The following is a 21,653-nucleotide window of genomic DNA, read 5'->3' as shown; positions in this document are numbered from 1 at the left end:
TGGCTGTGTTTAGTTCTGAGCCTCTCGATTGCAGGCAAGAGGCAGGGAAGACTTGAGAGAAGATTGCTGGAAGTCCTTCAGGGGGCCCTGGAGGCACTGATTTAGGAGGCGGTTGAAAGACATACATGTGAATATGTCAACTCTGCACTGACTAAATAGGGAATGTGGGAAAACAGGCTTCCGGTTTGTGAAAAATGTAAACACCAGGAGCATTCCATAGGGTGAGTATGTGAGACCCCCTGGGAGGGAGAGAGCGGGGGCTGGGCTGGGAAAGCGTCTGCCTCCAGAGAATCTCTAAGAAGAGTATTCACCCCAGGTTTGCCAAATTTTGAGAAAACATTCAACAAAGCAAATGGGATGAAGAACTTGTTTTTTCACTCACCATCACCTCATGCAAATTGTTCCATATCAGTACATCTAGTTTCCTTCCTTAAAACAAAACAAAACAAAAAATTGCATTGTATTCCATAGTATGAAGGTATCAAATTATTTCAACATCTTGTTTTTTAAGTTTTTTGCAGTCTCTTTTGCAGTGAATTTCCTTGTCTACACATCTCCTGCACTTGTGTGATTGTGTGATGGAGTTGCATCAATACATTTGAGTGAGCTCAACTAGTGAGAATGAAAAACATCCCATAAATTTCTGAAATGATGGATTCCTCTGTAGTCATGATAACAAGGAGCCACTAGAATTCCACATAATCCAATGGATCAATAACTTAAACAGGTTTTTGTGTTTGTTTATCTTTTACCAGCCAATCAATTAACGTCACTCCCACCCTTCTGAAAACCAACCAGAGAAGGAATGCATTCCAATGAATATGCCTTAAATTCCAAACAACCAACCATGTCACCCAAGTAACCAGAATTCTATAGATGATGTCAGCCCACTTACACCTCTGAAAAGCTGCAACCTCTCAATTTTATGTTTTAAAAAACATAGCAGTTCATGCCAGTGTAGCTCAGCTGGTTGGGCGTCATCCAATGCATCTGGTCAGGGCACAGGCCTGGGTTGCAGTGGATCCCCCAGTAGGAAGCCTGCAAGAGGCAACCAATGGATGTTACCCTTAGATTGATGTTGCCCTCTCACATCGATGTTTTTCTCTCTGCCCCTCTCTCTAAAAATCAATGTAAAAGTCTTAAAAACACACACACAGAGGCTCAGCCGTGTACTCTATGCAGAGGCAATGTGCCCGAGCAGAACTCCCCTTTAACATCAATAACTTCAGCTTGGCCTTCTTATTTCAGGTGCTGTGTGATGGTCTCCTCATCCTTTGTTACTAGAAATGCTGTAAAATTATATTTGGCATGTGTGTGTCTACACATTTATACATTTCTTACACATAGATTACATTACAACTCTGTCAGGCATGCTGTACTTGGAGGTGAATTGAAGGGATTTCAGGGTAAATCTGTAACTTTTGCATAGATTTTAACCTTAAAATCTGGCCCCTTCAGAAGCTTCGACTCCGGTCCATTTGTGGTCCATTTTTAGAAGTGGAATTGCTGAGGAATAAGAGATGGGTATTTTGAAATTTGATACATACTATCCTGCAAAGAGATTTCTCAATTTATTTAACCATCATCAATGAGCAGGATGCTTATTTGTCTCTTAATCAATACAATTTTTAAATCTTTTGTGACTCCACAAAGTTTAAAAAAATTTTTTTCCTTAGATTTCTATTTCATATTTTTCCAATTAAATAATCTTCTCTATATAAAAAATGTATTTCCTTTTTTGTGTGGTGTGTATAGTCTGTGGACTAAATGATTTTTGGAAATGATCCTCGAGGCTGATTGTCTCAGGGATAGTACTATGTATGAAGAAAGGAGAAAAGCAGTTGTCATGCATTTTTGTGTACAGTTGGTTAACCACTAAATGTTCTATTTGATCAATTAATTTCTAATATCAGAAAAACAATTCATTATTTGAAGAAAAACAGAGTGTTCTTAAGATGAAAAGGAGGAGAAAAGTTTGAACTAAGGTTGAGGCAGTTCTCTGCCCCCACTTGTGTTAAAGCCCACACAGGTTAAAGTGGTTTCTATTTTTAAAGAGCAGAGATGGCAGCTGTTGTGGAGTGCAGGCCTGCTCAGCAGGCACCTGGGGAAGATAATTGGCAGGTACCACTGAAGGTCCATGCAAAGTACTGAGCGCTGCCCACTCGGAGAGACCCAGGGAGGCGTGGACTCAGTAAACCTGCAGAGGCTCAGCTCACAAGTGACCATTGGCCAGTTGCTATGTTCCCTTCTTATCTGGGAAGGTATGTCAAATAACGTTAATAAAATTCTTTGTGTGGGTCTTAGTGTTACTGAGCACTTTTACCTGTATTATTCCTACTGCCATACTTTATGCTAGAGAACTGGGCCTGTTTGGGGAATGGAAACAAATTTTAAAGTAGCCCAAATAAAGTTAAGAAGGTAATCCTGACATTCCAGTGTATGAGCTTTATTATTACCACCCCCCCTCTAATAAATGGGGAACACTTAAAGCACAGAGAGATGAACAGAGGGTACCGGCTGTGAGGGTGAGATGGAAATACAGATCTGCTTGCTTGGAACCCTATGTCTTTGCATCATAATACACTGAAAACTATATACATAAACACCCCAAAATATTACCTCTTCAGCATGTACATACTAAGAATCTTTTTTTATTTTTAAATATGTTTTTATTGATTTTAGAGAGAGAGGAAGGGAGCGGGAGAGTGAGAGAAACATTGATCAGCTGCCTCCTGCACGCCCCTTACTAAGGATCTAGCCCACAACATGAGCATGTGCCCTGGCTGGGGATGGAACTGGTGACTTCTCGGTGCATGGGATGACTCTCAACTGACTAGCCACACCAGCAGGGCACTAGGAATTCTTTTTAAAATGGCAACCTAATTTGCCAAGTATAAGAATTAGTGGAGGATGAAAGAGTAGTGCAGAACGACAGAAGATTTGAATTTATGTTGAAAGCTTTTGGAACTAATGCTGTATCTGACAAACAGCACAAGTACTGTCGATTTGGTTCTGATTTCAAAGCTTAGGAAAGCTGTCTAAAGTGGCCCACGTGGCATTTTGGATTTATAACAATTGTTTTAAGATTTACTTTTATTGTCTGAAATTAGTTTGTATATGTTGTCTCCTTGTGCAACGTCTGCCTCAAGAACTGAGCTGTTTGTTTCTCCTTCCAGCAAACACTGGTTGTAGAGCTTAATGATACAGTATCTTTGTCTGATTATGCAGTTTTTATTTTCAACTTGTACAGTAGAGCTGTCATACTAATAATGTCCTCAGACCCAAAATTAATTTTGATCCTTTAAAGGTAAACATCTATGTGCTCTGTGTGTGTGAATGTTTGTGGCAATCTAATTGAGCAACTTCCCCCCCCCCCAGAGCATTATGAATTTGACAAATTTGGCAGACCTATAAGGAACTATTGAGCTGAGAATCTGCATTGTGCTTATAAACTCTAAGATTCTTTGCTTATCACTGATTTAAATTTTCCGTTAGGAAGGAGAAGTCAGAAAGAACAAGCAACATAGTTGAAGAAATCAGAGACATACTGGATGCTTAAACAAAAAAACGGAGGACCCCAGAGGTCAGTGGCTGGGCCTTTTCTTTCCTCTAGCACAGAGGTTCTCAACCTGTGGGTCCTGACCCCTTTGGGGGTCGAACGACCCTTTCACAGGGGTCGCCTAAGACCATCGGAAAACACATGTATAATTACATATTGCTTTTGTGATTAATCACTATGCTTTAATTATGTTCAATTTGTAACAATGAAATTGGGGGTCACCACAACATGAGGAACTGTATTAAAGGGTCGCGGCATTAGGAAGGTTGAGAACCACTGCTCTAGCAGTTAATGATCTGACTCTCACACTAGAGTTGTCAGTCTCAGCTTTGCAGTTGCAACTGGAAACTTCAGCAGTGCCCTGCAATGCGGGGCTAGCTTGGCAGCCAGTTCTAGTGTCAGATTCAGATTCTTAATTTTTAGGAATGCCTTCCTTCTCTAAATTTCTCACTTTAATTGCACTTAATATTTTGAATCTATCCATTTTTAAATGGACATTAACTGAGTTGTTACCATGGGCCAAATATTGTCATTCATTCACTAAAAATTAATCATTTGCCTGCTATGAACCAGGAACTGGGTTAAATGTTATGGATTTGACAGTGAGCAAAACTGATGCTCATGGGGTTTACAATAGTGTGGGGGAGATAAATGTTTGTGAAATCACATCACACACACACACACACACACACACACTACATACATGGTTATAATCTATGATGAGTGCTCTGAAGGAAAAGAATGAGGTGCCCTAAGAGAGTGGGGAGTCAGGGACCTTTTCCCTGGTCAGTGTTGTCACTTTCATATGCATTACTCGTTTACTCTTCATATCCACTCTTTGATACAGAAGCCACCATCCTCACTTTGCAGTTAAGGACCTGAGAACACAAAAGAGGTTCAAGTGCTCATTATACCACACCTAGGATGCTCCTGTAGCAATTAAATACAAATGAAAGGGGAGTGCTGATTGGTTGGCTTATGAGCTCTTTGAAATCATCCCACTGTCCTTTGTTTATTCTGAAAATTTTGTGTCAACATATCCCTGAAAAGATAAACCGGCTATTATTATAGCTTCGAAATGATGTGGAAATAGTTCAAAATGTCTGTAGCAAAACCAACCAATGGCAAATATGATACACTTGTAATTGAATGACACAGTTATCCTCCATTATGTATATACAGTTCATCAGCTTCAGACTAGCTGCTGCATGTTTTAACAGCAAGTCTGACTGCAGATGCAACTCCTCCCAAGGTTAGAGGAGAGTTGCTTTACGTGAGGCCCAGAAGAGGCAAACGAGCAGCATTGTTAGAAATAGAAATAAAAGTTCTTGGGCATGAACTAGGTCTGGTAAGTCAGACTCACTAGGGTTGGGTGCAGCAATCTGCCTTTTAAGCATCTCTTCAGGTGATTCTTATGTGTGATAAAGCTTGACCTGTGCTGCCCTTTAAAATGTGGGCTAGTGCTAAAACTTGCCTCAACCATATAATACTTACAAATGAGAATGCACGTAGACCAATGAATCCATATCAGCTATTGCTCTACATATATAGGATATTAGAACTGGCAGGAAGCATCGACTGGCAAAGCAACTTTTACTTTTGAAGAAGTTGCAAAAAGTATGGACATGTGAGTAAAATATATGCTGATGCATATTTTTGGTATCATCCATTTTACTCTTTCTAGTATGTTCTCTAATAAATCTGATAATCAAGTGTATCCTGGTATATGGTGAGTTGCTGAGAGAATCAGAGGTGGGTCAGTCAGTAAGCTTGCTATGTCTGTCCTGTAATTCTGCTTCGAGATCAAGAAAAGAACCTCGTGGAAAATCATGCATAGATCTCATACGAACACATCATCTCTCTGGGATAAACTCCAGGCAGGTGACCAGCAAAGTCATATCTCTGTAACTGACTAGTACAAGGGGCCTGGCCCTGGATTTAATGGTGGATGGGCAGATTAATAATAATCATGTTCATTTTCAAAATGCCCCTCCTGCCCTCCAACCCTTTTCTCAGCTGTCCCCAATTTACTTTTTATGTTTGCTTTCACCTTCATACAAATGGCTCTGGATCAAATCCAACCAATGGCAATATAGCTGCTGTTTATGTATTTGGTAGTTTACAAAACATGCCAATGTGCCTGTGGGCATGAGAACAATATAAATCATAAGCCATAAATAAATGACAGAACAACAAAAACAAAACCAAGTAAAAGCTGAAACTCACATGCCTTTGTAAGTAATAAGCCTTTTTTTCTCTTATCAGAGGAAAAGGCAGTCAATTCTCTATTACCTCTCTCATACCTGTGAGTATTCTTTTTCAATAAAAAAGCTGACTGGATACCAGGATTAGCTGGCTAAAGGGTACATGTCAGAAATAACTTCTAAAAGAATTCTAATGGTTGCCTTCAGGTAAGGAAATATGGCTGCTTTAAGCTTTTGTCTTTTTACTTTTCCATATTTTCTTCAATGAATAATAACAGTAATGACAGCCATTATATATTTAGTGCTTGCTAAGCTGTTGTTTACTTTTCACAATAAGCTTACAGGGTCCTTGTGGGTTTACTGTAAAAGCTCCTATAAATTCAAAGCAGCTGAGTAATTTACCTGGTTACCCAGGTAATGAAGCCCGGGACTGACACTGGGCCCCAAATCGGCCTCCTCCCAGGCCTCTTACTCTGCTCCTCAGCATGGCTTGCTCCTTCCTTGCACTCCCAACCCTATGGGGCTCCCTTTCACTTCTTGTTAGAAAAGACCTGTAAACATAAGAGTTGCAACAAGAAGGCGAAGCATCGTCGTCAACCTCGGCTGGGAAGGTGTGCACCCAGTGACTTCTTTCCAGAGGGTTCAAGAAGAAGAAGCTGGGCGCGGCTTGCTGGTTCCCTAGTTTGACCCTCTGACTTCCATTCAGTCTCTGCGAACAGGAAAGCACAGCCCCCTCCCCTTGACCAGCAGATGGGAGGCAGGAACTCAGCAGATAAACCTGCCCAGTGCTCTCCGTCAACATTCCATCATGGGCAAGAGCTCCTCTGCCTGCCTTCTCAGTGACTCCTGAGCTGGTTTTGGAAAGTTCGGTGGCCCTGAGAAGAAAGTGCTGATGACAGAAATGACGAGGTGGAAGAGAGTGATGGCTGTTAGGAAACAGAAGTTTGGGATAAATTAAAAATATAAAGTCACCCGCCTGGCATGGCTCAGTGGTTGAGCATTGACCCATGAACCAGGTCACCATTTGATTCCCAGTCAGGGCACATGCCTGGGTGGTGGGCTAGATCCCCAGTGGGGGGCATGCAGAGGCAGCCGATTCATGGTTCTCTCTCATCGATGTTTCTCCCTCTCTCTCTCTCTCCCTTTCTCTCTGTCTCTCAAATCAATCAAAACATATTCTCAGGTGAGGATTAAAACATAACGAGAGTAATAATAGTGTCTCTCTCACAGGGAGTGGGGAGGAGGGAATGAATTAATGTATGTAATATGCTTAGAACAGTGCCAGGCATGGAGTAAGCATTCATGGTTATGACACATGCTTTGTTATCCCAGCGACCTCCTCCCTTTGGTTATCTGCTCATCCCTCCTTTAGATAATGGGAGTTTGGTAAGGCCTCCTCTCTCTGATCCACATCACACGTTGGGTGGACCTATCAGGGCAAGCCAGTCATTTTCAAAGGACCAGGCTGCTCTGAGTTAGAGGGGGGCCGGATGCAGCTCTATGGTGCTTATACCAGAACCCTTTCCACAGCTTCCACTCTTGAAAGAACACCTGCTTCCCAGGGGCTTCCAGGGCACACATCAAAGCCAAGAGGCTGTGGGAAGAGAATGAGATAAGAAGGAAGAGCAGGATGCTCAGATGATAGTGAAGTGACAAAGGAGAGGTGAGAAAGCCTAGGAGAGGGTAAGACGAGGATCCCGGGGCCTCCCTTCTTGCCAACTTCTGCTTAGTTGCAGACAGTGTCTTCATGGATCCCCGTGCATTACAGTGCTGTCTCCTTCGCCATCCCTCCTGCCAGGAGATCACAGATCCAGGACATACAGAAGTTGGTTCAGAATTTGAAGAAAAGTCTCCTGTATGGCACATGAGTCTATGACTGTCGGAGCTCTTGTCAAAGAACTGCGTCCTTTTCTTAACGCCCGGCAGCGAGATCTCTGCACAGAAGATCAGCAACATGGGATTGGGTTCCCCAGGATTTGCAGCCTTGGATGCTGGAGCCAGAGGCCCAGGGTAGGTCACTGCTGGAGTCAGGCGCCAACGTGGAGACAAGAGTACTTGGCCCTCCTACCCGCGTCTAGGGAAATGCTCACCATCTAGCAGCAAGGTAAGTGCGGGTAGAAGAAAGGGGTTATTCCTCATTCGTGCCCAGGGAGTTGCACGAATCCCTGGGCTCCCCCCACCCTGCCACCCCGCCTCCCTGCTGCTGTGGGGACCCTGCCCATAAGGCAAGAACTGGGCACTTGAGACCTTTGCTCCCAAATGGGCACCATTAACCCCAAAATCTCCAGGAGAGAGAGGGCCCACCAAAGAGCCAGGCCCAGGCCGGTTCCAAACCAACGCCCTGGCCCCTCTGAGCGGTCCCGGCGAACAGCAGGTGTCACCCTTCTGCTTCCAAACCCCCACTGCCTCCAGGTGCATCTCGCTCTCCAAACTTGAGTGTTCTCAGCTGCGCGCCCCGCAGAGCGGCTGCGCCCGCGTGCGCTCGCCGCGCGCTCCCGCGCCCCGGGGTAGGGTGGGGGTGGAGGGCCGCAGGTGTCCGAGCAGCCCGCCGGGCCGGGAGGTGCGGGCCGCGGCTCCGCTGCCAAGTCCCGCCCCTTCCCCAGCAGTTTCTCCCGGCGCCCGGGGCGCGGAGGAGGTGCCGCCAGGGTTCCGGGCGAGGCGCGCGCACCATGGCCGCGGCCCCAGCTCCAGGCCGGGTCCCCGCGCGCCTGCACTACCGCGTGCAGCTGCGCTTCGTGACGGAGGAGCAGCTCTTCACGCCCGGGCCGCTCACGACCCCCAACCCGAAATCTCTGCGGCTGGAGGTGCACGCAGCGGGGGAGGAGGCAGACGCCACGGTGACTGACGGTGAAGTACTGGGCGCCACCCACCCCGCCAGGCCCGCTCGCAGTAGCGGCCTGTGGGCGCGCGTACGGGGAGCCGCGGTGGGAAAGGACGCGCGAGGGCGGGCGGGTGTGAGCCGGGCGCGTGTCCCCGGGCGCGGGCGCGCATCTGGGGCCTGCGCAGGTGTGCACCCCGATGGGTTCTGGGGTGAGGACCCCGGTCTCGAAAAGGCCCAGTGCATCCCGATGGGTCTGTATTGCTCTCCGAGAAGTTGGACGCCAGGGACAGAGAGGCCCTGAGAATTAGGCTTGGCCTACGTTAGCGATGTCAGCAGTGAGTCCTGAGAAGAAAGGCCTGAGTTCTCGCTGGGAACCTCCTTTTTAAAAATATTTATTTATTTATTTATTTATTTATTTATTTATTTATTTTAATTTAAATTCTTTATTGTTGAAAGTATTACGTATGTCTCCTCCCCCCTCCCCCCCCCCCATTTAACCTCTCCCCGCCGCCCCACCCCCCAGCACATGCCCTCACCCCCCTGCTATCTGTGAGTCGCTGGGAACCTCTTCGCGGGCAGAGCAAGGCAGGAACCGGTCCCCTGACTTCCCGTCCTGCTGAAGTTCGACCTGCTGGGAGGACTGGGTGGGCGTGCACCTGTCTGAGCGGCTGTCACAGACGGTGTGGCGTGTAACTAGGCATTAATTTTTGGTTCCAAAAGTAACCTATATCGAACTCGTGCAAGTGCGATCCCCTGGGTCCCTGCAGTTGTGGGTATGTTGAGGGAATGCTTCTAACTTTAGTGGAAATCTCAGACCTTCTTGAGAATTCAAGGAGATGTATGGAACCTGGCCCCCAGAAAATGTGCTTACATAGGCACTGACTCTGGATATAATAAATGGGAGAGGCGCACACCTCCTCCCCCCAGCTTGTAACCCTTTTGTAGTAAGTGCAGAGCCATCTTCCCGCCCTAACATAACATTTCAAGTCAAGTTCAAAGTGCTCTGCACTGCGGTGTGGTTCCAGTGGGGATTTCACGTAACTCACAAGTGCCGTGGAAGGCTCCTCAGTGATAAGTAGAAGACACATTCACTGCTGTATCTCCAAGGCCTAGAACAGCCTCTGGCACGTAGTAGGCACTCAATAAATGCTTGTGAAAGGAAAGGAAGCCTGGAAATGGGTCTCCTAACTTTATGCTCCTTTGGGATGGGGTGGTTTGGGTATTTAAAAGAGAAGTATTAAATACCATTTGACTAATGTCTTGGGAAGCTGGAGGCTTGGCAAGAGATCAAAAGCCTTACTCAGCAACTCATTGATTTCTCTTTTAGATGCAAGAAGGAAAAGGAGTAGCTTTCAGTGTTTCTCCTGGGAATTCTGAAATGCAAGCTGCCAGAAAAGAGTTCAGTTTGCCTATTATGGTAATTTTATTTAATCTGTAGCCAGGCTCAGAGAGAAACAGAAGCAGATTTTGAGATTTACACATTGCTTGGTGTCCTATGAATTTCTTTTCTACACGTGTGCGTTAAGAAATGTGCTAGGTTAAAGGTAACTAAGGATGTAGACTCCCCAATGCGTTACCCAATGCCTGGTCTATGAGGATATAATTATCTTACAGAGAGGAATAAGCTTTCCTTTAATGCAGTAAATCGAGTCTAGAGATGACCTCGGTGATATGTATTAAGCCAAACTAATGGAAATGGAAAGAATAATTCAAGCTAAGGCAGGCAGTCATTGTCACCAGATTTTAACTAAATTTCTTGGGAAAGAGTTATACAAGGAAGCAGAGAACTCTCTCTCTCTAACAACTTGAGTCCTAAAATGTGCTCTATGTATGATCACAGTTATTAAAGCTTGCTAGTCTTCTATGGAGACTTTTTGGAGAGAGACTATTCTGGAGTTTGTTTTTAGTAGCACATTTTATCTTATGACCAAATGGGCCCCTGTGGGTGGTGGCCAGGCAAAGCCAGCTTAAAAACAAATTCTAATAAACTATTAGCAGAAAGATTCTGGTATACACAAATATCACAGATTTAGTAGCAAAATTTTGAATGGGTAGGATAGCTCCTGGGATGAAGATTGGCCCAAATTCTTTAATGGAATTAACAGTTTCTTAGCTCACATCTAGAATTAGTTGATAAACAAGTGTACTCTGGAGTAACACTGTCTGGGTTCAAGTGCTGATGCTACTTTTCATTAGCTGTGCTGCATTTAGCAAATTACTTAAGCTTGGTGTTTTTCATCAGTAAAATAAGGGTGATAATACATGTTAAGTTATTAAATAAAATGATGTACACACCATAGGTATAAATTAAGAGCCCAATAAGTGCTCAGTATTATTATTAATACAGTGGGGCCTTGACTTACAAGTTTAATTCGTTCCGTGACGGAGCTCGTAACTCAGATTACTCGTATGTCCAATCAAAAAGTGAACGAGTGAGACACGTGATGCTGGGCTGATGTTGTGGAGTTCACTGTGACGTTCGCTGCGCCAACTAGCGGAGGGGTATCTGAAGCTGGCTCGTAACCCGAATTTTAGCTCGCAACTCAAAGCAAAAAATCGGCCGAGAGACGGCTCGTATCTCGAAAAACTCGTTAGTCGGGACACTCATAAGTCAAGGCCCCACTGTAATATATTTATGTTCTGTCCCCCAAAAACAGTTTCCTCCAGCTGTTCTGAGCTATAGTTAGGCTGTATTTCTGTGAAGATATTCCAAACAAGACTTAAGTTAAATCTTGGAAAAATTGAATAATCTTTCATATTCCCAATCTTAATAGCTTGTGTAAAGAATGGAACAAAAAGACAAGTCAGTTTATTCTCTTTTCAAGCCCTCCGATGTTGACAGTTATTTTATGAATGGAACACACCAGGTCATCCAGCAAGTAATGCACACCCGCTTGTGAACTCTGGGAAGACATTCATTCATTCCTTCTCTTCTTAAATATTTCTTGAGTCCTTATCCTGCCAGGAGCCTGCCTGAGAGCATGTTTAATTCATCCTCCTGTCCCCAGAACTTTCCATAATACCTTGTATACTCAAGGCATCGATAATTTTTTCTTGAGTGAATCAGTGATCTAAATCAAGAATTTTAAAATCTTGCTAAAATAAGACTTAAAATGCTGTGAGCACTGAGAGTGCAGAATCTCAGTTGCGCCTAAATGATCGAGACACTGACTTTATTTATTGGTGTTTTAAAATACAGTCTATTAATTGAAAATTTGGGGTATAGTATGGTCATTGGATCAGAAGATGACTGCCATGGGAAAGTTAGTTTGTTACAGTTTCCAAGAGGAGGGGACACAGCACACCGTGGGTGGGGGTGCAAGGAGAAGCACCAGACTTGGTCCAGAGGCAGAGGGAGACGTGGAACTGTGGGCAGGAGCCTTCCCTGTGGTTCTGTGGGAAGGAGGGGGTGAAGCAGGGTCAGCAGGTTTAGCGTGGCTAGTGTGAGTGACTTCAGTGGGTTCTGGGGTGTAGAGGCTGTCCCTCGTTGTTTAGTGCCTGCCCGAGTGGAGAGTGGCCCTTGAGTATGAGAGACCAGTCAAGTTAGTGGTTGAGGGTGAGCCCTGGATTGGTTGGCATTTGAAAAGTGTGCTTGCAGGTGAGCTGTTTCTACCTCTAGGAATTGGCTAACCTGGGAGGGGCAGGCTTTCCAGGGGCAGCAAGGCCCCAAATGTCAAAGCATCGGAATACAGAAAGTAAGGACATGGTTCATAGGAGGGAGAATCCTCATCCAAGGGGATTAGTAAATATGCAGATGGGAGTGGATGTCTGCTAGGCTCGGAGGGGCTGTAGGTGGGAAGGGCCTGCAGATAAGGTCTTGAGTTCAGGTGATGGGAAAAGTAGATAAAGTGTTTTCAGAGCTCAAGTGTATGAAAGAACTGGAAAATGAAGGGGAAACAAAAAAGGTGGGGGGTGGGCCTGCTTTCCACCTCCTTCTCCAAATGCTGGGGGCTGCCGGAGAAAGACATCAAGAGCTGAGACTATGTCGCACCAAGGCCAAGGCTAGAGTGGATCTCCAGGAGAGACGATAGAACATTTTCCCTTTCTCAGTTTAGATTTGTCTTTCAATTAATCTGGAAGAGTTAGGAAAATATCTACATAAGCCACATAGACAGTCAAGTATAAAAATGCAGTGATTTTTGTCTCTGAGATATTGTAAAAGGATTCTGGGGGTTTTGTTCCCTAGTAGTTGCTCATCTCATTAGAGGAGGGAAAAAGGAACAGAGGAAAAGTCAGAGAAAAACATCCTTTGTATCACATAGGAGTTTTAATCTTCCTTCATTAAATTCTGCGAAAACAGAGTTAGTAAATTGAGGCCTATGGACAGAATCCTGAAGTCAGTCACCTACATACTATATCAGCATTCATTACTTTTCATTCAACAAATAGTTATTGAACACATCTTCATGCTAATCACTGTGTAAGCAATAAATGAGCTGCTTAAAGACCCATCTCTATGGAGCTAATATTTTAATCGGGGAGGACAATAGCCAAAGACACAGCAAGATAATTTCAGATCAAGATAAATGTTTTGAATAAAATGAGCAGAATGAAAAAAAGAGAGAGAGAGACATAGAGAGGGAAGCCAATTTTAGATAGTATGGCCAGCGAAGGTCTCTCTGAGGAAATAATATTTGATCTGAGGCAGGAAGGATGAAAGGAGCCAGCTCAGCAAAGAGCTGGAGGAAAGTGTTACAGGCAGAAGGAATGACAGTGAAAAGGCTCTGAGGCTAGGAGTTGGTGTGTTTGAGATGGTCAGTGTAGCTGATGCTTATTAAGAGGGATGGGGAGTAATTCAAGTTGGAGTTAGCATTCCAGTTATTGGAGCATAACAAGCTACCTGTACACTTGGTGACTTAAAATAACTATTTTATAGTGTTCTTGACGCTGTGGGTTAGGAACAGGCAGTGCTTGGCCAGGTGATCTTTTGCTCCTTATGACATCAGCTGGGGGTTCTCTTCGGCCCTCAGCTGGTGGCCAGCTGGTCTGGAAGAGCCAAGAAGGCTTCATTCACCTGAGCTGGTATCTGGGCAGGTGTGATGGCTCATTTTTTTGTGTTAATTGGGTGGGCCATGTGCCCAGATATTTATTCAAACATTGTCCTGGATGTTTCTGTGAGGGTGTTTTGGGTGAGATGGTTTAAATTGGTGACTTTGAATAAAGCAGGTTACCCTCCAGAATGTGGGTGGTCCTCATCTAATTAGTAGAAGGAGCTAATAGAACAAAGACTGATCTTCCCTGAGCAAATAAGGATTCTGCCGGCAGTGCTTTAACTGCAACACTGGCTCTTCCCTGGACCTTCCCCCTGCCAGCCTACCCTGCAGATTTTGAACTTGCCAGTTTCCATAATTGTTTGGGTTCATTCCTTGAAATAAATCACTTTCTGTCAATATGCACACTTTAGGGTTTTGTGTCTTGGGAGAGCCTCAAATAATACAATGGCGATGACTGAAAGACTAGGACTCTCAGGGGGGAGCCCTCACACCATAGACTTCTCCCATGGAGACTCATGGTTCCAAGTGGGAGTTTTCTAGCAGATAAAGCTGGAGCTGCATTATTGTCTGTGACCCATTCCTGAAAATTAATTGACATCACCTATGTCATGCTCTATTGGCCAGAGCAGTTACAAGCCTGCCCAGGTTCAGGGGAAGAGGATGTGAACTTCCCCACTTTGTGGGAGGACTGTCAGAGACATTGAGGACAGTGCTATAACATTGTCATGTGGAATGTGACTCTCATTCATTCACTCTCTCTTTCTCCCTCTTTCACTCTTGTTTTGGGGGTGGGAGGTGGGCTGTAATAACAGCCCTCTTCATCACCATCACTGAAAAAGCTGTCCAGAGAGCATGAGTTTTGATGTGCACCCCAATAAACTTCCTAATTCTTCCCTCATAATTTGAACCTGTCCCCACCCCCAAAAGGAAAAACACATGCAGGCCTACCACTTGGGCAGAACAGCCCAGAAAACACCTTCTCTGTAGGCAAGCACACCAGGAAGCAAGAGATGAGGTGGCCGGCCTGGACAGGTTCCTGTCCTTCTCCCCAAGAGAACCCTGGGTGGGGAGAGAGGCTAGAATTGTTACGGGGGCTCAGTATTTCTCAATGCAGCATGAATAGCATATGTGCTGAGACCTTCTTCATTGTGAGAGACATTGCAGAATGGTTAGCACCGTGGTTCCTTCCCAGTAAATGCCAGCAACCCCCACTCTCGTGCCCCAGTTACTGTGACAATGAAGAACAGCAGCCTTCATGCAAGCTAGCAGAACTCCTTTCACATGGACACAGGAGGGAGGACAAATGCACAGTCCCGTCCCCTGACCTCTCCCCTCCCCATAACCACAACCTTGGACACTCCCACACTTCTCCATCTAAACCAGCGGTTCTCAACCTGGGGGTCGCGACCCCTCTGGGGGTTGAATGACCCTTTCACAGGGGTCGCCTAAGACCATCGGAAAACACATATATAATTACATATTGTTTTTGTGATTAATCACTATGCTTTAATTATGTTCAATTTGTAACAATGAAAATACATTCTGCATATCAGATATTTATATTACGGTTCATAACAGTAGCAAAATTACAGTGATGAAGTAGCAATGAAAATAATTTTATGGTTGGGGGCCACCACAACATGAGGAACTGTATTAAAGGGTCTCGGCATGCTGGGGTCCAATCCCAGCGGGTCCAGGGGTCCCCAAAGGTGTGGACGGAGTTGGCGAAGAAGGAATGACACGAAGACAGCCTTCAGTTGATCAGCAGCCTAGTCAGGACCTCTAGCCAGGATCTCCAGCCAAAGTTCTGGTCGGAGTTCTGGTTAGGAACTGATCAGGATCTGATGTTTATTGTCTTGTTACATCCGTATTTATACCAGCCGATTTTAATCCTGTCAATTTCTATTACAAAGGTTAGGGCGTTTCTTATCTCCATTCCAGGGAGTAAAGATTATGTAGCTTAACTACCCGCCTGGCACTTAATTAAGGGGTTGTATCCCCTCCCTAACCTCAGGGAAAAATCCCCACCTGGGGAAACAACCTTTCTCAGAGAGGTGACCTTGGTTAAAACACATGGCGCTAAAGAGAGCAAACATATTAAGAACAATATGCTATATACGCCAGGTCCCTTGAAACATATGCTGTGCAGATGTTTCTTTCCTGCAGCGACTGTGTCAAGCAGCAAGGATGGACCGGCTCCCGGCATCGGCATTACGAAGGTTGAGAACCACTGATCTAAACTATCTGAAAGTCGCCACATCGATCTTTGGCACAGTGGCTCCCTCTCCCGAACAGTAGACCGCTGCTTATGTTCACAGTCACAGCCCACCTTGCAACCATTTCATCCCGGCAACTATTTAGATATTGTGGTTGCACGGAAGAGTTGTTAAAGCATGTGAAATAGTCAGAATCCTGCCAAGTAACTCCTTTCTTTTATTGTTATTTTACCAAGAGCAACGTTTACATGATTTCGTTATAGCTTTCCAAGAAATAAACTTAATGCCCCTACACTGAGACTTTCAGCTGGACCTGCCTTTGTGGTCCAGCATTATGGGCACATCAATGGAGAGAAAGCATTTCCTTCCTCTGTCAGGCTGTAGTGGTACCTCGAATGGATGACAAATGGAAAACCGTCCAAGGCCCCTGTGTATCTGAGTCTAAAGACACCAGAAGTGAAACCAGATGAAAAGACTTGTTTTCATGGTCAAATAAAGACCCTCTAACATCCCTTTCTCTTCCCATTTTCAATAGTGGTACTAAGATGGGGTCTGTATTCAGCCGACGAATAAATCAGTTCAAAGACAGGCAATCCGCTGATTAATACTTTCAGTCAATGCCACTGAAAAGAGAAACAAAGCATGGGGATCTGGGGAGTAAATTGTAGATAGCACCATAGAGCCTCATTTTAAGAATTAGTGCTGAAATAATATATGATAGAAAAAGCATTAATACTGAAACCAAGAGGCTATTGAGCAAGAAAAGGACACATCACTGACATCATGTTTGTGCTTTGTATTGTGTTATGACTGGCCCCTGGATATTTGAAATAATGAGGCTCATAACCATGTGCCAGACCAGCACCGCCCTGATGATGAAGATCCCTCTTCATTGCTTCCTCCCTCTCCCTGGAAGAGGTTGAGACTATGTCGCACAGGGTCACAGACAGGAGCACCTCCCCCCCACCCCCCACCCTAGGGGTTTGAAGTGGATTAAGGAGTGAGTCCATTCTGTCATCAGGATCCCATCTTCCCAGGGTTTTCCTCCCTCAAAACCCCTATGCCTGGGCCTGGGGCTTTCCCCACCCCCCAGAATTCCTTTTCCTTCCAGCCTGGGGTTTCCACCTGAAGAGTTTCTGATAAAAGGTTTACCCAGCGCATTAGCATTTTAATAGACAAATCCATGCCTCAGAGCAATGACTTTAGATTCTTGAATAGGGTCTTTCTTTCAGGTCTGAGAGATCACTGGGTATCCCAGATCACTCTCTGATTATTATGTTTATTATTATTATTGTTATTATTATTATTATTTTAGCTAAACTACTCTCTTATTGTGGGTGCTAGACACATTATCTCTAGCCTCACAGTAACCCGGAGGGTAGAAATATCAGAAATTTCCAGGTTATTTTATGGGTTCATTTTGTCTCAGATACATTGTCCTCAAAACCTGTACTCCCCACTTTCCATGGCTCCCACCTAGGGTTTAGTTATCACCTTTAACCCAGAGTAAAGCTGGACTTCTAGCCACAGACCCAAAGTTGCATTTGTCTATAGACTAAGAAGAAATTTTAAAAGTTATTTCCTTTTGGTTAATAAGTAAATAACCAAGTTGGAATCACTGGCTACAAATCACAAGTGTATTTAATGAGACACCTTCCGAGGAAGGGGAGGCAGTTGACTCAAATGCTTTTGAGAATATGAATGAGAAGCTTTAAGCATATTTTCAGATTAGGAACCATAAAGGCGGAAAGAATAAAGAGCACTAGCCAGGTCAGCTGAAAGGACTATTTGAGCTACACGTATTCTAAATATTGTCATCACGAAATTGAGTTCCTGGTCAGTCTCTTTGGTAAGATGGATAAAAAGGTCTCCTGTAACACTTCATCTTTAACTATAGAAAGCTTATTGTAATCTTCTGGGAAATATAAGTCAACCCTGAGGCTATATGAGAACTGAAAAACTGGTTTAACATGTTTGTTTTCAGAAATTGTATTTATTTATGATGTGTTTATTTTAGAAAATTGCATTTGTTAGCATGTTTATTGTAGAAAATTGAATTTATTCACCTCATTGTGTTGTACACAGCAGCACTGAGATGAACAGCTTTCTCACTTTCTTCAGTAACTCTCCCCATACCAGTGACAGGAATTCATTTCATTTGTTGATTCATGCAATTCATATTCATTGCACACCGAGTAGGAGCCAGGTTACTGTTCAAGACCCTGGGGAAATAGCAGTGTATTAGTTACCTGTTTAGTGGCTTAAAACAACACACACTGATGATCTCACTGCCTCTGTGGTCAGGAATCAGGGCATGACGTTAATGGTCCTCTGCTCAGGGTGTCAGAGGCTTCAGTCAGGGCTCTGGCTGGGGCGGGGGGGAAGGAGCCTCCACAAAGCCCACGCCTGTGGGTGCTGGCTCAGCTCACCTCATCGGGGCTGTTCTCTGAAGGCTTCAGTTCCTGGCTGCCGGCTCATCAGAGCTCACCTTCAGGTTCTTAGCAGATAGGCCTGCCCAGCTTGGCAACTCGTTCCATCAAAACCAGCCAGAGAGAGTCTGTTAGCAAGATGAACGTCTCAGTCTTACGTGGCCTAACCTTGGAAGTAACATCCATGACTTCTGTTGTAGTTATTGATCTTCGGCCACTCCATCCTCCAGGGGAAAGGATTCCATAATGGCATGAAGTTGGAGACCGGGCTCCTTGAGGGCCATCTGAGAGTCTGCCTGCCACAAGGAATGAGCAAACCAAAGCCACCACTTCTACAGAGCACACGCGCTCTGGTGCCATTGGGGAAGCATCAAGGTTGCTGCCTGCGCTGCACTTCCGATAGGCCTGTTGGACAAAAACGTATTTGTGCTTCTAACACAAATTGTTAAACGCCACGTGAAGTATTTTTTTTTGCAAATGACTTATCAGATGTAGTCCTGTCCTGAAACTCGCAGGGAGCCAGCAGTCGCACTGCAGAACTGAAGCATGTGTATACAACAGCAGAAGACGGCCCTTAGCAGAGCTGCACTGGTCAGTGCAACAGAAAATAAGCTCCAGCATGCTTTTGGTTCTAGATCCTGCGCTGCACTGTGGGTAGCTGGCCAGGGGAGGCCCCTGTTGATGAAGACAAATCCCCTTGTGGTACCTGCTGTTGGATTTTTAGGGAGCTCTCCTTAGTCCTGACTTCATTCCTTTGTCGTCAGGGTTTAGCTAGCTTTTCTTCTTTGCAGGGAAGAGGTGTATTGAAGGTAAATTTTGCCTTGTGTGTGTGTTCTCACACTGAATACTTTTATTAAATCACTAGCAGGGGAGCCAGAGTGAGCTGCTGTTTCAAATACTAGAAATTAAAGTGACGTTCTATAGAGTGAAGCAAAGAAGTGTGTACAGGATGGGAAAGGAAAAAGAAAGAGAGAAAATGGACAGAAGGAGAGAGGAAGGGAGAAGGGAGGGAGGAGGGGAGAAGGAGGAAAGGGAAAGGACAGAAGAAAGGAAAGAAGGAAGGAGGAAGCAAAGAGGGGAAGAAGAAAGTAAGGGAAGAGGACCGGAAGCTGGACCCTTACAGTGGACTTGCTGCATCTTGCCAGATAAATAAGTGGTACACTCCATGGACATTGCTGTGATCTGTACTGGCCATGGTTTAGGGCTTTAAATCATTATCTAAAACATGTCTCACGAACCTTGAAATTTCCCCAGTCGTGCGTTTAGAATTTAATTTTTAAAAGACATGGATGGAGATAGACTGTGGACAGGCTTGAGAGAACACCCGCGCCTTGGATTTCAGGTATCAGAAACATCAAAGATGAACGAAAAGCCATAGCTCAGAAAGGGAAGAGGAAGTGAATCTGAGCTGTGTGCATTGCTCTTAGCCTCAGCAAGTCTGGCTGATTACACCGCAGATTAAGGTGAGGTACCCTGCAGGGACTTGGAAAAAATTGAGGCGCAATTTTCAGGACCTGCCCTAAGACATTGGAGGAAAGAGCAGAGCTGAGATGCACACCCACTCACTGGGGGGCTAGCGTCTGAGGCGCCATAATGCTTCTCTGTGCTTGGGAAACGAAAGGCCTGTGTAATTGCTTCATGTCTTTGCTTTGGATAAAGCCTATTTCCCCTTACAGGGAAACTCATTTCTGATTTCTTATTTTTCTTCCTCAGAGAAGGAGTTTTTTATCCTGTTTCCACAGATGTCAGGCCCTTCAGAACATGAATTGTATTTCCTTAGATTTTTAGGAATATCAGATCAGAAGAGCAGAGAGCATATCAACTGTAGGCAATGGATATTAATTTCCTAATCTATAGAATAATAAGAGCCTTAGAAGAGAGTGTGGTGCAGAGCGGTGGGTGAATCTTTGGGCTTACCTAGCAAGTACTTGCTAGAGCCAGGGCTAGAGCCCAGCTCCCCGATGCCCAGTTCCACGCTCTCTGCTTCAGGCTCCTTAGGGCCACACTCTCTTAGCCAACTCATAGGATTTTTCTCTCTTGACTCCCAGGAATAGTTGTGATTTTTCTTTTTCATATTCAAGAGGGCTTTGTCTGTCTGTTTCAGAAAGCGTTTGATTCCCTGATGTTCTATTTAGAATGGCAATACACTTTCTTATGTTGAAGCATTTCATCAGTCCTACTTTCTTTGCATTTCCCCATACTATGATGTGGCCCTTTACTTTCAGCTTTGTAAGGTCATGGCTTGTGTCCTAACTTTCCAACATTTCTAGCAAGAGGTACAGTAGGACCTGGTTCTAGTGGGTATAGTGATGCAGCATCTGGGTCAGAAAGTACAAGTTTTTCTAGGAAAATATGGACCTAGAACCCATATGAGCTTTACTCAGCCATTAATAAAGTGAGAGAATTTTTCTGTAACCTTTCTCAAAAATTAATCAAGTTTCTCCTTTTATGAGTTAATTTTGTTCCACTTGGAGTAAACTTTCTAATCATAACGTGTGCCTGCACTTTAAAAAAAAAATAACATGACAAGAGAAGGGAGTCAGTGGAGCTAATTTGCAATGTCTACCTCAACAAAGCATTATTTAATGTAATCATCTCTAAGCTTTCACACACTTCCCCCACCCCACTTCTTTCTTAAATGTGTTGTCATATTTTTAGTTAGTATAGTTCACATGGGCCCAAACATATTTGCAATCTTTAGCTAGCACCCACCTTTCAAAACAGCCTTGAAATTTCTAACAAACCTAGAAGTTTCCCTTAGAAAGCTAGAGAGGAAAGTTTTCTCAGTGTAGCTTAGATCCCAATAAATAGGGACTTCATGCCATTTGCAGCAGAATGATTCCTACTCTTGATCATTTGATCTAAGAGGAACAGAGACTGTTAGAAGTTGGTGGACCTAGAGTCTGTAGCTTATAAAAAGGTGCCTTCTTGCCCTTATACCTCTTAACATGTCCTCCTTGACTATCTCCTTGGAGACCAGTAGCTCTTAAATTTATAGAGTGAAATTTCTAAGCCAAAAAAGCCAGATTATCACACGATCCAACTCATATGTGGAATCTACTGAACAGAATAAACTGATGAACAAAATAGATCCAGAGACCTAGAAGCATGGAACAGACTGTCAAATCTCAGAGGAAAGGTGCGGGTGGGTGCTAAAGAACTTGTATGCATATACGTATACATAACCCATGACACAGATAATAAGGTGGTGAAGGCCTGAAGGCCTGGGGTAGGTGGACTAGAAGAGGTCAATTGGGGGATAAAAGGGAACATATGTAATACTTTTAACAAAGATTAAAAAAAAATTCATTGTTATGTTTTTAAAAGATACCAGTAATAGATACAGAATAAGAGGCAAGAAACATGACACAGATAAACTGAGGCATGAGAGGCAGAGTAGTGAAGGCTTGAAAGAAACACGAACCCCTGT

The 21,653-nt window shown here is 44.3% G+C and overlaps 1 protein-coding gene across 1 annotated transcript in view; it reads left to right on the top strand.

Moving 5' to 3' along the window:
- The first annotated feature begins 8,416 nt into the window (after positions 1–8,416).
- LOC102417416 (histone-arginine methyltransferase CARM1-like) overlaps positions 8,417–21,653 on the top strand; it is a 214,310-nt gene continuing 201,073 nt past the window's right edge. Inside the window, exon 1 of the mRNA XM_006094114.3 lies at positions 8,417–8,610. Within this exon, the coding sequence (XP_006094176.1) occupies positions 8,433–8,610 (178 nt within the window). The 5' untranslated portion in view covers positions 8,417–8,432. The remainder of the gene's footprint in view (positions 8,611–21,653) is intronic.

This window comes from Myotis lucifugus, unplaced genomic scaffold (genome assembly GCF_000147115.1).
Source record: "Myotis lucifugus unplaced genomic scaffold, Myoluc2.0 scaffold_130, whole genome shotgun sequence".
Classification (NCBI taxonomy): Eukaryota; Metazoa; Chordata; class Mammalia; order Chiroptera; family Vespertilionidae; genus Myotis; species Myotis lucifugus.
The sequence above is the reverse complement of the archived record's forward strand: the minus strand, read 5'-3'. Positions and strand labels throughout refer to the sequence as shown.